Below are 15559 nucleotides of genomic sequence, written 5' to 3'. Positions count from 1 at the left end.
GTGAGGGAGATCTGTGCCAAGAGCACACACGCTCAGATCATCTGGATGCTTGAACGTTTTATTTTCAAGTATAAAGGCTTTGTCGTAGAAGGGGGCCAGGGTCACAGGCAGTGGGAAGCGTCCAGAAGCCTGGGAGGAGGTGACGTGCGGGCCAGCTGGCTCCCAGGTGGCCTAGCCAGCCCGGTGGCGCCCTGTCTGCGCTGGGGACCCGCTGCTGGATGCCAAGAGGCCGAGGTAGCTGTGAGAGGAGCCGGACATGGGGTGGAGGGCGTGGGCTCACATGACCGCACAACACTGGCACGTCTTTTGCTTAGGACCGCTTGCCTCTTCGCCCTCGGGAGGGGCAGACGGCTCGGGCTGCCGGGCAGGTGCATAGGTGGGCACAGGCCGGGCACTGGGGTTGGCCCGAGGCCCTTGCGCCCGAAGCAGTGGCTGGCACTCGGCAGGCTGCTCTGGGGCTGGGGTCTCTGCCAGGAGGGGGGTGGCGTCCCCCGAGGGGCTCTGGCCCTCAGCAGGGGTTTGGGGCCTTACAGATCCCTCCTCCAGGGAGCCTTCCTGCTTCTCCTGGAGCTGTGGATCTTCCTCTTCTGGCCTTGACTCTTCCTTGGCCCCCACAGGAGCCCCTGCCTCACTCACCTCCTCTGCCTGACATTCCTGTCCGCCCTCAGACTCTCTCTGCTCTTCCAGACTCAGATCTTCCTTGATCGCTTGGGTCTTCTCGGCCTCCAATGGTGCCTCACCTCCCCCTTTCTCAGCCTCCAGTGACTCCTCGCCTTCTTTCTCAGCCTCCAATGGCACCTCACCTCCTGTTCTCTCTACCTTCAGTGACTCCTCACCTCCTCCTTTCTCACCCTCCAGTGGCGCCTCACCTCCCCCTTTCTCGGCCTCCAATCGCGCCTCACCTCCTGTTCTCTCTACCTTCGGTGACTCCTCGCCTTCCTTTCTTTCCAACACCCCTGGTTCTTCAGTCACCTCTAGCTTTTCCTCATCTCCTTTCTGCTCTACTCCCAATGGTTCTTCATCTTCCTTCTCTGCCTCTGGCTCTTCTGCACTTTTCAGCTCTACTTGCAATGGCTCCTCGCCTCTTTCCCTCAAAGGTCCCTCAACTGCCTCTCTTGCTACTGACAACAGTTCCTCAGCTGCTTCCCTTTCTGTCCCCAGCTTGTCCTCACCCCCCCTCCTCTCTGCTTCCAAGGAGTCCTTGCTTCCTTCCCTGTCCCCCATCAGAGACATGTCTGCTCCTTCCTCCTCTATCCCTACCTTCTCCTCACTCCACTTCTTTCCTCCACCCACTGGTTCCTCTGCTTGGCCGCTCCCTGCCTCCCTGGCTTCCTCCCCTGCCACCCTCTCTGCCCCCAGTGGACTCTCGGGTCCTCCCCCCTTTCCCCACATCCTGGGCCCTTCCAATCCCTCCACCCCCAGCTCCTCCCAGTCCTCGCTGAGGGTCACCCTCTCCACCCAAATGAAAGACCCCTCCTCTCCTCCAGAGCCCCCTGGCCCATCACCGTCAGGGCTGCCCCTGGGAACACCTCCTTCTCCAGGAGCTGCTCCTTCTAGTCTCACCTGAAGCCTCGGTGAGCTGGCCTGCGCAACCTTCAGGCCCCTATCCAGCTCCCCTGTGGCCTCTGAGTCCCCACTGTCTGGCCCTCCCACCCCCTCCCAGACCACCTCCACGATGCCCCTGTCCTCCTTCACCCAGGATGGGAGCTCTGGGCAGCTAGCTTCCTGCCTGTCCCCAATGGCCTCCAGCACCATCTCCTCTACCTTAGCCTCTAGCTCTGGGCCCATGGCCGCCGTGGCACAGTCCTCCGTGGCCCTCAGCCCCTCCCATACCACCTTCACCACACCCCCTTTGGCCTCGTCCACGCCTCCCTTGGATGCTGCCAGCGCCTGACTAGGATCCTGCTCTGGAGGGGGGCTGGGTCCAGGGCAGGGGCCATTGGCTTCTGAGGAGGCCCCTGCTGCCCCAGGGAACAGCCTCAGGGCTGACAGAGCCCTGACAGCCTCATCTCTGGCTTCTGAGGGGGACTCTGGAGATGTGTCCACTGGTCCAGCTGGTAGGGAGGCTCTCTTGTTCAGATCAGCATGGTCTTGGGGAGTGAGAGGAGGAAAGGAGAGGAGACAGGGGACGACAGAGTGAGATTCTGGCCCCCCAGATTCAGGCCCCTCTTCTTGGGACCCCCAGACCTGGAGCACAAGTACCCACCTGTGGGACCTGCCTCCACAGTAGGTTGGGAGAGAGGTCGGTGACCCTGCAGGGATGGCAGAGACAAGGTCAGGCCAGCCCGTGTCTGCACCTCCAGCCTCCCTGCATGCGGGTACCCTCCCCTGCTCAAGCACCCTCAATGCACCCCCCAACCCTGCCATCACGTTCAGGATCAAACCCTCAGCCTTCCTCACCTGGTCCAGGGCCTCACACACAGTTAGGTGCTTATCAATACTGTGTCTGTGAGCCAATAGCTCTGTATTAGGGACCTACTCTGTCACCTACTGAGATTGCCATGGACAAGGGACACTTAAGCCTTTTGCTTTGGGGACTTACATTCCAGGGGGGGTGAGGTATAAACAAAAACACAAATAAATATGTAATGCCAGGGAGTGAGAAAGACTATGGCAGAAAAAAAAAAAGGAAGAGCGGCTCTTGAGGAAGTGACACTGAACAGAGAGAGACCCAAAGGGTAGGAGGAGCCAGCCTTGAGTCAAGAGGTACATAAGGGCATTCCAAGCAGAAGAGAAAGCAAGTGCAAAAGCCCTGGGGCTACAATGAGCTACACAAGTTCAAGGACTAGAAAAGAGGCTCAGCATAGCTGGAGTGGGGCGGGGGTGGGAGGGACAGTGCGAAAGTATGAAAATGGGCTCAGGGAGGGGAGTGGAGGGGCAGCCAAGCCCCAGGGATCTCCTCATAGTTCTCCCATCTTATTCCCTTTCCAGCCTCCAGGCCTTTATGTGGGCTGTTTCCTCTGCCTGGAATTCCCTTTCCACTCTTGCCTGGTTCCCACTCAGATTCAAAATATATGGCACTGCCTCCAGGAAGCCTTCCCTGAACCCCCAACCTCACTCAGGTGATTCCTCCATGCTCCTCCCCTGCCCAGGGCTCCCCCCATCACAGACTCTTGGATGGTGAGCTCCCATGGGCCAGGAATCCTTCCTTGCGCCTCTCTGGCAAGGAACTCCCAGCCAATGCTTAAAACCCAACAAGTGCTGCTTCCCACATCTGTAAACAAGTCTGCTTCTTCCTCTGTGCCCTGAAACGGGCACCTGGGAGCTAAGCTAAGGCACCAGGGAGACCAGGGGTTGTGGCTCCTGCTCTTCCCTATGGCCGGGCACAAATGTTGGCAGATTTTTGGACTTCGGGGAGAACCCAGAGAGCCAGATTTTAATGTAAGGTTGTCAAAAGCCTGTGTGTTGTGTAGCATGCAGGCCGTATCTTAATAAAAGTGCTGCTAACGGGGCGCCTGGGTGGCTCAGTGGGTTAAGCCTCTGCCTTCGGCTCAGGTCATGATCTCAGGGTCCTGGGATCGAGCCCCGCATCGGGCTCTCTGCTGGGCGGGGAGCCTGCTTCTTCCTCATTCTCTCTCTCTCTCTCTGCCTGCCTCTCTCCTACTTGTGATCTCTCTCTGTCAAATGAATAAATAAATTCTTAAAAAAAAAAAAAAGTGCTGCTAAAACAAAAGCCCGTGTGGATGTCTCCGATCACAAGAGCATCTCATGGTGACCCACTTCCCACTCTGAGGCCACATTCCATGAACACTGACCACCCCCCCCCGGGCTTTTTCCCACCACATTCCTCCTTCTGGCCATAAGAGCAATCCTATGGCAGAATTCTTCCTCGGGCCTGTTCCTGGTGCGAAGCCATGATCTTCTTGACCCACCCCCTCACCTCTGCCCACCCTGTGCTGCTGCTGTTCTCATTTTGGACATAGGGAAAGTGAGGCTGGAGCAAGGAATGCGACTTGTCCAAGACCACAGAGCTGAGCAATAGCAGAGGACTCAGTGGTTAAACTGCCCTTGGAGAAATCGTGCTTTTGTCCCTGCTGGCTGCCTCCCCCCGCACCCATTGGCTCCCCAGCCCCTCACCTGTCTGCGCCAGGTGGGCCTCCCTGAGGGTTTGTGCTGGGCACCTGTGGACGCACTCTGCAGCAGCTGCAGCTGGGACTGGAGTCTGAGGAAGAGAGGAGCTGCTGGGAGCCAGGACCCCAGGCTCAATGCCCCTCCCCCCCCCCCCCCGCCCCCCTTTGCCGCTTTCTTGGGGTGGACTTGGGGACCTGGCCTAGCCAGGCTGGCAGGGGCTTGACTCACGTGAACAAGCTGTCTTCTAAGTTCCGGATTCGGGCCTGAGCCTGGCCCTCGGGCGACTGGGGGTCTTTCGAGGTGGAGTCCTCCAGCCGCTCCGTCCCCTCAGCCGCCCCGTCCATTAGCCAGCGCTCCCGGAGAGACTTCCTCTGGGCATGGGAAGGTAGCTGTGCATAATGACTACCCCACCCCATGTCGGGTACCCTCCTAATCCCCAGGGCTGGGAAGATTTCTTATTGCCCAAAACCACCCGGAATGGGGCAGACATTTCTCCTTAGGGTGGGATATGATACATGCCTTCACTGTGCACCCCCAATATTGCCAGGTGGGACAGACACCCCCACTACCAGCCCATAGCTCTTCCAGCCTAGAACAAAACACCCATCATCTCCCCACCCCTTCCAGCATGGGACAGGCGCCCCCAGAGGTGAAATCGCTTTTGGCCCCTCCCTATACCCAAGATGGGCAAACACCTTCACTGTTCCCATACTCTGCCACCAAAGGTGGTACAAATGTCCCCATCACCACCACCGCCACCTACCCTCCCAGGCTGAGGAAAAATGCCCCCCCCCCACAAAGCTGGAACCCATGCCCCCAATTGCTCCCCCAAATTGGACACAGGCTCCTATGATTCCCTCAAAACTGACTCTCAAAGGCACCCCCACTTCATTGCCCAGGCTGGGCAGGCGCCCCTGCCCGCCCCCAACCTTGAGCCGCTCCACGCGGAGTTTCTCCTCTTCCAGCTCCCGGCGCGCGGCGCGGATCTCCTCCTGCAGCCGCAGCTTCTCCTGCGCACAGAGGACCGGGAGCTGCCCGCGGGCCGGGCGGGGCCGCCGCCTCCCTTTCCGCCTTCCCTCCGCCGCGGGGCTCGCGGGGGTTCCCGGGGCTCCCGGGGCTGAGAGCCGGGCGGGGCCGCGGAGCGCACGTCGGGGCCCCGGGCGGGGAGGGGGCTGCGGAGGCGCTGACTCAGCAGCGGGTGGGGGCGGGGCGGCGGGGGCGGGGCCGGCCGCGCCCGGGATGCTGCGGAGGCCTCGCCCGCGCGGAATGGGGGTCTGTGGAAGGGGGTGGGGACGGGGCCTTGGAATGGAGATCTCCAAGGGGGACCGGGCTGTGAGCGTCCGAGATACGGAGTTACAGAGAGAGGAGTTCGGAGAAATGGGGGTCCAGATATGGATATCAGAGGGAGGGGATTAGTTCGATGGGGGGTCCGGAGAGGTGCCGTCGTGAGTGTCCAGAGAGACTGGGGCGTAGAGATGGTGTCCGGAGAGATGGAAATCGAGGGCTGAGAGATGGGAGTTAGTGGGATGGGGGTTCAGAAGGATGGGGTACAGATATGGGTGTCAGGAGGATGGGGGTTCAGAGAGACCAGGGTGTAGAGATGGGGTCCAGAAAGATGAGGTGCAGAAGGGGGAGATCAGAGACATAGGGATTAATAAGATGGGGGTTCACAGGGATGGGATCTAGAGAGATGAGGATCCAGAGATGAGGGTCTAAGAGATGGGGTTCAGACATGGGGTGTTTGGGAGACAGGGGTTCAAAATGGAGCATCGGATGTGGATTCTGGGAGTGTGGGGTACACAACCTCACCATTCTGGGGGTGGTGGTGGCCAGATAGACGAACTAGGGAGCAGAGGGGCCTGAGGATTTAGGTGGGGTGCCCTGGGCAGGGCTGGAGCTGAGGGTGCCTTCCCGCCCTCTCCCCCCCAACGTACACACACTTCACAGCGTCAAGCCTGCTTCTGGGATTGAGAGAGAGTTGAGGAAGAGACCTGGGACAAGAGTAGGAGGGCCCAGGACGCCGGGTGGAGTGCGGTAGGAGGGCTTCACTTACAGCGATGACCTCTAGCCGCTGCCGGTAGAGGGAGCTCTCGGCCATGGGCCTGTGGGGAAAAGGCAGAGACTGCGGAGGGGGTCTCCCAGCGCCAGGCCCGCATGGCCACCTCCTGAATGCCCCTCTCTGAGCCAAGATCCCTGAGCTGCTTGGAAACCAACCGAAGCCCCGAAGCCCGGCATTTTCCTCTATTTCCCCTTTGCAACTGAAAGGCGTTGGGGGAGAGCTCAGGGGTTCTTTGGAGGGTGGGGGGAGAGCAGAGACCATGACAAGTTAAGCTAACGCTCTTCCTAGGCCTGACATCTCCTCTCTGAGCCTCAGTTTCCTCATCTGTAAAATAGGCTGGGATAGCTTGATTCTCACCTTGCAGAGGGGTGCCCTTGCAAGGAAATATCCATGCAGGAAAAAACAGGACATAGGGTTCCAAAAACAGTAGTGTCATTTATTATTAATAATGTTAGTAATTCCCGTGATTAATAATGTTTATGATTAATTATAAGAACCAGTCCCAAGCTGTCTTACAGACACTCAAATCCTGCCAGGCCCCTAACATGCTGTGTGTCTCTTTCCAATTCCACACCCTCTCCAGACCTCTCGGCTCCTACCCAAGATACCTTCAGCCCTGGGGGATGAGGGAATCTGGGGAGAAAAGTGTCCATCCCAAGGTGGACACATGCCACTGCCATGGTAACTCTGGAGCTACCTGCCAACTCCCCTCCCTGGGAGCAAAGGTTACCAGGTCATGTAGCCTAGCATTGGACTCTGAGCTGGGAGGAGGCAGAGGGGTCTTGGTGTTTAAGGTTTAACCTGAGCTCACCCCATGACTGACCTCCATGCAGAACCCCACGATTCCTGCTTCCCAGCCTACAGAGCCACCCCTCCTATGGGACAGTCATTGTCACATGAACCTATACACAGATGTGCGTTAAGTGCCCACTATGTGAATGGGCTTCACAGGACAATAACTGGAAGGATCTATCTATTTACCTGGTGTCCCTGATATTTAGCCCTGGGAGGACGGCACAGGACAAGCCCTCAAACATTTATTAATTTGAGCACTAACTCTATTGGGTGAGCATTAGCCACATTGCCCAAACTCTGCTGGGGCCTCCCAAATCCTCCCTGGCCACACCATGAAGACATAATAATGCAGGGCTTACTACCTATAGTGCTCTAAGGGCTCTAGAGGGTTTCTGATAGACTCCCACAGTCACCTCTGCCTCTCCCTCCCTGTCCTGATCTTGAGACACTAGTCCACTCTTCACTGAGTTGCTATTCTGAGAATAAAACCAGCCAACCATGATTAGCCAGCACGTACGGTGTGCAGGTGCTGTTAAATGCTTTGCCTCTAGCAATTCATTTAATCTTCCCAGTGATCCTGGGAGGCAATAGTACCATTGTCTCTATTTTATGGATGGGGAAACTGAGGCTCCAAGAAGTGGTGAAAAGACTCATCTAAGATCACTGAGTCAGGCGATCAGAACTCAGGGGTCTCAGGCCCAAAACATTGGGAACACTGCAGGTAAGAGGGGTCTAGGCACCCTCTTCTTGGCAGCCACGAGGCCAGAGATCAGCCTGGGGGTTCCCGATTTCAGTTGACCTAGGGGGCTAATGTCATGCTTAATAGGGTATCCCAAAGGGAGCCCAGGCCTCCTGCTAATAAGTTTGCCCTTGGGGGAGGGCTAAACTTCCCCCTTCTGCTGTCCCATTCCCAAGATGTAATCTCCCTGCCTCTTCCTTGCTGGGGGAGAGGTGTGTGGAGATCGGGTTCCCATTGCTAAGCAACCAGGTTTGTAGTTGGTGAATAATGCAACGGGGGACCCAAAAGAGTGAGCAACCAAATTGGGGTCCCTGGGGGGAAACGCTTACCCAGAACTCTTTACAAACCTCTGGAGCCCCTCCCCCCTCTTACTTTAAAATGCCCTCAAACCTTGAATATTAAAATCCTCTGCACACCCCGTTTGATAGTGTTTATCTCCAACTCTACAAGAACAGTGTTTGTGGCTGTGGCTTTTTGTCACCAGGAACAGCTGGTGGCCATTTCACTAAGGAACTAAGGTTCCGATTTTGCCATCATCTTTCCCAGTTTAGGAGCTGTTAACTTTTTCTGTTATATCTCAAGCAATTCTTCTCACCCGGGACACTGAGGGATGTTTCTCGAGGCAGAACATGGGAATGAGGGACCCTGGTATTTCCCGCCACTGTCCCCCTCAGTGATAGCCCCACCCTCAGGCTGGACTTTGAGCTTGAAGACTGCCTGCAGAAAATCTCTGAAAAAAGGAGGTGGGGGTCCACATTTCCCACATGACTCTCTGCAGAGGGGGACATGAAGAGCCTGCGGGTTTGGTGGCCTCTCTCCATTCCCCCTAGGGCCCTTAGAGAGGCCAGGCTGGAGCTCTCACCTCTCCCCACCCTGCCGGAAAGGCCAGTGTCCTCCAGAGAACCCCTCTCAGACCCTGCCCACCAGCCACCCCCACCCCCGACCCCGGACACTTACATGGGTGTGGCTGGAGACCACATCTGGCTCTGCAGGGCCATCTCTGCCCAGAAGCCCACCTTCAGGTCTCCAGGATCAGGACCCACCACCCGTTTGCCTGAAGGTCCCTGGATGCTGTGACTTGGCTGGTGGGAAGGGGGGGCTGCAGGAGGGCACTGGGAGAGCTGGTCCAGCTGGTTTGGGCCAGGAGGCAGGAAACACAAGCACGAGGCGCGAGGGGGGCTGGGGGCTGGCGGGCAGTTCTGGGGAGGTACTATCAGCTGTCCTGATAAATTATTTACCAGCCACTGGCCTCCTTGCTGCACTTGGCTGGCTCGTAGCAAACACCCTCTCACATGCATGGTGCAGGGTGTGGGTGAGAATGGGGAGTCACTTACCCCCTCCAGAGGATGGCAACTGTCCCTGGCACCCCAGATGCCTTAAGTCCAGCTGCCCACCAAGGGTCACCAACGTGGCACATCACACATGTGGGATACTCTTATAAATGACTAATCGCCCCTTCTTGGACCCTGGCTCTGGGGTGGGGAGGGAGGGACTGATCCGGCTAAGGGTTTCTGGAGACCAGAGGCTGAGCACTATGGGAACCAGCAGGCCTGGCCCCTGGATAACTGTGGTTGACTTGCCCCAGGTTTCTAGGACGTGGTTTGCCCTTTGTGAAATGGGAGAATTAGACCAAGTGGCCTCCAGGACCCTGACACCCCTTAGGGGTTATAAGAGTTAGGGGTAGAGCAGTGGTGAGAAAGGTCCAGAACACTTCCTACACAAATCTTCAGGGTTCCTGTTCTATCCTACCTATCCTCTTCTTAAAGGGCCAGCACCCCGTTTCTCAGGAAACAGCATGCCTCATTTACCCTTTTCCATTTGGGGAAATCATCTCCTACTTTCCAGACTCATTTCCCAGTCCTCCCCCCATCACCGTCCTGGTCCTGCGATACAATTTTTTTTAAAAGATTTTATTAATTTATTTGACAGAGACGGACACAGCGGACACAGTGAGAGAGGGAATATAAGCAGGAGGCGTGGGAGAGGGAGAAGCAGGCTTCCCACTGAGCAGGGAGCCCAATGTGGGACTCAATCCCAGGACACAGGATTAGGATCACGACCTGAGCTGAAGGCAGATGCTCAACCGACTGAGCCACCCAAGCGTCCCAACTCAGCATAATGTTTTTAAGATCCCAGGAGCCCAAGGCAGATGCTTAACTGACTGAGCCACCCAGGTGCCCACCTCTGCTGTGCAATTTGACATGAGCCTCAGTGAGAAAGGACCTTGCCCCAGCTTGGACCTTCCCCATGTGACAAAGGGAATGTGTCTACCTAACTCTCCCCTCCCTCTTTTACATCTTACTTGGGGTACTCAGACCCCAGAATTCCCTGTCCAAATGGTCCTGAGCTCATCAATAAGGCCTCTGCCTCTCAAATGCTGTCCATGCAGCCAGGGTGCACCTTACCCCTACCCCCAGCCTGACAAGTCATCAAGGGCAGCCATTGGCAGAGGGGTGAAGGTCAAGCTTAGACAGGGTGCACAGGGTCCCCAGGAGCAGGCACAAGGCTCTTTGCTATGCAGAAGAGAGTTGAAGGCATGAAGTCAAGGGGGCCAGACTGAGAGCTGGGGTTTCCCGGCACCCCATGATCTAGTACAAGACTCCTAGGGATTCAAAATGTTTTCATTTGAACCTGGCCTTCTAAGTCATTCTGAAAGTACATTTGCCATGATAGGAGGAGAGAACACATTTTTTAAATTGGCTTTTAATTATGGTAAAATACATATGAAATTTACCATTAGTGGCATTTAGTACCCTCACGGTGCTGTGCAGTCATCCCTTCTGGGGCCAGAACATCTCCATCATCCTGGAAGGAGACCCCATGCCCATTCACGGTCTCTTCTGATTCCCCTTCCCCCAGGCCCTGGCAACCGCCAATCTGTCCCCGTAGATTTACCTATTCTGGACATTTCATATAAATGGAATCATATACTGTGTGGTATTTTGTATGTCTGATTTCTTTCACTCAGCACAATGCTTTTTTTTTTTTTTTTTTAATATTTATTTGGGGGGGGGGGGAGCCAGAGAGAGCAGGAGCAGGGGGAGGGGCTGAGGGAGAGGAAAAGCAGACTTCCCGCTGAGCAGGAAGCCCAATGTGGAACTCAATCCCAGGACACAGGATTGGGATCATGACCTGACCTGAAGGCAGATGCTCAACCAACTGAGCCACCCAGGTGCCCCAACTCAGCATAATGTTTTTAAGATCCATCCACAATGTAGTATGTGTCAGTGTTTCATTCTTTTTATGGCTGACTAATACTCTTTTATTCTTTAAGATTTATTTTTTTAAGTCATCTCTACACCCAACATGGGGCTTGAACTCACAACCCTGAGATCAAGAGTCGCAAGCTTGGGACGCCTGGGTGGCTCAGTCCGTTGGGCATCTGCCTTTGGTTCGGTCGAGATCCCAGGGTCTTGGGATTGAGTCCCACATCCAGCTCCTTGTTTGGCAAGGAGCCTGCTTCTCCCTCTGTCTGCCTCTCCCCCTGCTTGTGCTCTCCCTCTCTCTGACAAATAAATAAATAAATAAATAAATAATCACATGCTCTACTTAGTGAGTCACGCACCCCTGAATAATATTCCATTTTGGGGAGCTACCCCCCATATTATCTATTCATTTGTTGATTGACATGTGGGTTGTTTCTGCCTTTTGGAAGAGAGAATGTATCTTAAAAAAAAAGATTTTATTTATTTATTTGACAGAGAGAGAGAGACAGTGAGAGAGGGAATACAAGCAGGGGGAGTGGGAGAGGGAGAGAAGCGGCTTCCCGCTGAGCAAGGAGCCCAATGTGGGGCTCGATTCCAGGACCCTGGGATCATGACCTGAGCCAAAGGTAGATGCTTAATGACTAAGCCACCCAGGTACCCTGAGAATGTATCTTTTATTTTTTATTTTTTTAAAAGAATTTATTTATTTATTTGATAGTCAGAGATCACAAGCAGGCAGAGAGAGAGAGGAGGAAGCAGGCTCCCTGCTGAGCAGAGAGCCCGATGCGGGGCTCTATCTCAGAACCCTGGGATCATGACCTGAGCGGAAGGCAGAGGCTTTAACCCACTGAGCCACCCAGGCGCCCTGAGAATGTATCTTTTAAAGAGATCTATTTATTTATTTGAGAGAGAGAGAGAGAGAGAGAATGCACACAAGTGGGAGGGGCAGAGGGAGAGGGAGAGGGAGAGAGAATCCCAAGCAGTCTCCTCACTGAGCACAGAGGCCGACTTGGGGCTTGAGCTCACAACTCTGAAATCATGACCTGAGCCAAAATCAAGAGTTGGAGGCTCAACTGACCGCGCCACTCAGGTGCTCTGAGAATATACTTCATTTAATTGTTTGTAATTTAATGTTATAACTGTTAAATATTGAGATGTATGGTATGTGGACTTCCCTTTGTATTCTTGTCCCGTATTCCACAATGAAACAAGATTGTTCTATTTACCATTGTGTCTGTCTCCCAAATGCAACTGCACCTTCCAAATCTGATTTGTTTCTTTATTCCCAGCACTGGGGTAGACACCTCGTGCGTATCATTAAATAATTCTTAAGCAACTGTTTTGTATCAGCCACTGTTCTAGGCATGGGGTAGTTGGGTCTAGGGGTGACCAAACAGAAAATGCTGTAAGACAACTCACTTTCGGTGGTGGGGAGGAGAGAGATAATATACAAATAAAGGCAATTAATAATCATTGCTGTATAAGGTGAGTATAGAGTAGCAGGGTTAGGGGCGCCTGGGTGGCTCAGTGGGTTAAAGCCTCTGCCTTCAGCTCAGGTCATGATCCCAGGGTCCTGAGATCAAGCCCCGCATTGGGCTCTCTGCTCAGCAGGGAGTCGGCTTCCTCCTCTCTCTCTCTCTCTCTCTCTCTCTCTCTCTCTCTCTCTACCTGCCTCTCCCCCTACTTGAGATCTCTGTCTGTCAAATAAATAATTTAAAAAAAAAAAAGAATAGCAAGGTTAGGGTTATGGAGAAGGGCTGTGTGTGATGCAGGCTGGGTGATCAGGGACTATTTGTCTAAAGAAGTGATATTCGAGTCGAGACCCACATAGCAGAAGCCGGCCATGTGATGAGCCATTCCAAGCAGAGAAAAAGGCAAGTAAGTGCAAAGGCCCTGAGGTAGGAGTGCACTTGGTGGCAGGGAGGTTTGAGGGAAGCACAAAGGCTGGAATGGAGGAGTGAGGGAGAGAGTGTCAGAAGATGAGATCTGAGAAGTGGGCAGGGCCTTCTGGGTCAGAGGAGAGAATTTGGATTTTTCTTCTGAGTGTGATGGGGAGCCATTGGAGGGACGCTGAAGTGGCTGGGATAAGTAAGGGTGGAGAGAAGTGGACAAATTCAGGATATGTTTTGGGGGCAGAGCCTGCAGATCCAACAGCAATCCAACATATGGATGGATTGGAGCAGGGCTGAGAGAGGTTGAGGTAGATTCCCAGGTTTGGGGCATGAAAAACAAACTGTGTAAGTTGCCACACATAGTGAGGAGACCTGGGGGGATCCGAGAGTTCAGTTTTTTAAAAGTGTTCAGTTTGACACCTACTACACTAAGAGTGTTGGAGAGGAGTCCAAAACCCAGAGGAGAAGTTAGAGATGGAGATATAAATTTGAGAGACACCAGCACAGAGATGACGTTTAAAGTATGAGGTAGGGATTGGTTAGGGGTTGAGTGCTGGGAGGAAAGAGATCGTGTGCTCACACTAAGTAACTGATGAGAGCTTGGTAAAGAGTTGGGTTATAAAGGTGTTGGGAGGCCCCCCCTTAACTGGCTCAGCCAGAGGAGCCCATGACCCTTGATCTCGGGGTTGAGTTTGAGCCGCACAGTGGGTGTGGAGATTACTTAAATAAATAAATAAACTTAAAAAAAAAAAAAGAAAAAAGAAAAGGAAACGAAGAAGACAATCTGGGTTAGTAACAGCCAGGGGCTGTTTCCATGCCTTGGCTTTGGAGACAGAGCTGTGTGGAGTGGCTACCAGAAGGGGAAGGACTCAGGCACTTCCCTCTCTCTCATCAGCCAACTCCATGGAAACCAGAGGGAAAGAAAACCTGTAATGCAGGTGCAACAGAAGCCTGAGAAGAAATGCCTGGGAGGGGATACCTGGGTGGCTCAGTCAGTTAAGAGTCTGCCTTTGGCTCAGGTAATGATCCCAGGATCCTGGATTAGTCCTGCATTGACCTCCTAGATCAGCAGAGAGCCTGCTTCTCCCTCTGCCTGCCACTGCTCCCCTGCTTGTGCTCTCGCTCTCTCAAATAAATAAGTCAAATCCTTAAAGAGAGAGAGAGAGAGAAATGCCTGCGAGATAGGAGGGAAACCAGGAGAAGATGGTGTCCTTGGAGACCAAGGAGCTAGTGGAAAGGAAGTCAGGGAGGAACCAGTGACTGGATCCAGCAAATGAAGTCCATCAGTGTCCTTGGACTGAAAAGGCTCAGTGGGATGGTGGGACCAGGAGCCTTGTTAGCACCACCAAAGAGGAACAGGAAGTGATGAAGAGGAGAGAACACTATAGACAGCTCTTTCCAGAAGTATAGCTTTAATCCTCATTACCTCCCAAGGGAGTAGGTACTGCTTTCCCCATTTTACAGACGAGAGAACTGGGCCTTGGAGAAGACTGGTACCTTGCTCAGGTTTTGCGTGGGATGGAACCCATGTAGGCCCAATTCCAATTGGGCCAACGGGGTTAGAGGGAGGAACTGGAGACTAGGATCCAGGAGAGGGTAGGAGAGGATGGGAAGGAGGGGAGTCACCAAAGTAGGCAGAGAGCTGGGGGAAGGAGTTATCAGATATGGATTGTTGGAGGTTCCCAAAGCTGTTTAGCACCCACCCCCCTCTTTCTCTAGGTAACTATTCTTTCTTCCTGGTCAACCCAGAATGGTGAAGTAGGGCCAGAGGACAGATTTGGAGAGGGCCTGGGGGAAGAGAGTAGAAAATGTCTTTGGGGGCGTCGGTCTTGCCCTTGAACGTCACAGATCTGGCCCCCGCGGCGGGGAGCTGCTCCATACCGCAAGCTTAGATACCTCTCCAGGGCCTTTCCAGCTGCCTGGGCCCAAGGTGACCGCCTTTCAACCGCAGCTGCTCCGCTAAGCCCTGGGCGCGTTGCGTCAGTCCCTCCCACTTCCCTCAATCTGGAAGTGCACTTGGCCGCGGACGCCTCGAGGACTTTTCCAGGAGGGGTGAGGGGAAAGCAGCCTCTGGGCCTGACGCGGCCCTTGGCACACCTCTCTGAAGAGGCCTCGCTGAGCCCAGAAACAGGGAGGGAGCCTGGGGCGCGCCATGAGAGGGCTCCTGGCGCCCCCTCCAGTCTGAGCCCTAGGCTGCAGGGGTAGAATGTGGATGGACAGCCCAGAGGCCAGGGGCGTTGCTGCCCGCCGGCCTGGGCGGGGCTAGCAAGGTCCCGGAAAGATGGCTTTGGAGGACACCGGCACCAGAGGATCAGTGGCTCAAAGACCCAGCCAGGGGCACGGCTGGGGTCAGACCTCCTGGGAATGCCGGGGACGTGGGAGCGACGAGGTGCCACGGGGGCGCCCCGAGAGTCGAACGGCACCCAGACTTGCCGCCGAGTCCAGGTAAGCCCTTTTACAAGAAGTCTGGTACCCTGAACTGACCTGAGGCGCGTCAGAGCAGGAAAGGCGGTACTGGGCCGAGCCCCGCCCCTTTCCGCCCCGAGGGCGGGGCCGTAATCTTCCCTTCAGGTGCAGAGGGCGGTGCCCGACCCTGCCCCGGGGGGCCGTTCTTAGAGGCCAGGGACAGGTCAGAGAAACGGCCGCTGTAGGCGACGCCTTGGAACCCGCGGGCGGTGACTGCCACAGGTGCCGCGCAGGGCACTGTGTCCGAGCTCTGGGCATCAAAACTCCGGGGCTGGAAACTAAGTCTTCCGAGCTGCTCCCAGCCCTGGACACCGAGGGCCCCGGGCCAGAG

General features: G+C 55.0%; 1 protein-coding gene across 3 annotated transcripts; it reads right to left on the bottom strand.

Moving 5' to 3' along the window:
* Positions 1 to 276: 276 nt before the first annotated feature.
* Positions 277 to 15376, bottom strand: PALM3 (paralemmin 3). 3 transcript variants are annotated; one of them, XM_047700416.1, is made up of 7 exons: positions 15247 to 15376; positions 6125 to 6173; positions 5001 to 5081; positions 4300 to 4442; positions 4078 to 4162; positions 2207 to 2252; positions 277 to 2090 (listed from the first exon to the last, which is right to left on the bottom strand). In XM_047700416.1, exons 2-7 carry the CDS (start codon positions 6167 to 6169, stop codon positions 277 to 279), a joined length of 2214 nt encoding a protein of 737 aa, XP_047556372.1. In that variant the 5' UTR covers positions 6170 to 6173; positions 15247 to 15376. The 3 variants fall into 3 exon arrangements, with proteins under 3 accessions (XP_047556372.1, XP_047556363.1, XP_047556380.1); XM_047700407.1 differs by lacking the exon at positions 15247 to 15376 and adding an exon at positions 8622 to 8850; XM_047700424.1 differs by lacking the exons at positions 6125 to 6173; positions 15247 to 15376 and adding an exon at positions 6063 to 6080.
* Positions 15377 to 15559: the final 183 nt, after the last annotated feature.

Source organism: Lutra lutra, chromosome 1 (assembly GCF_902655055.1).
Source record: "Lutra lutra chromosome 1, mLutLut1.2, whole genome shotgun sequence".
Taxonomy (NCBI): domain Eukaryota; kingdom Metazoa; phylum Chordata; class Mammalia; order Carnivora; family Mustelidae; genus Lutra; species Lutra lutra.
Note: the sequence above shows the minus strand (reverse complement) of the source record. Positions and strands in the feature narration are given on the sequence as shown.

Excerpts from the sequence above, each read along its gene's own strand:
- PALM3 (XM_047700407.1), bottom strand. The coding sequence starts at position 8,662 with ATGGCCCTGCAGAGCCAGATGTGGTCTCCAGCCACACCCAT. Across the intron at positions 5,082-6,124 it reads AGCGGCTAGAGGTCATCGCT|GAGAAGCTGCGGCTGCAGGA; the intron begins GTAAGTGAAGCC and ends CTCTGTGCGCAG. Across the intron at positions 4,443-5,000 it reads TCCGCGTGGAGCGGCTCAAG|AGGAAGTCTCTCCGGGAGCG; the intron begins GTTGGGGGCGGG and ends TCCCATGCCCAG.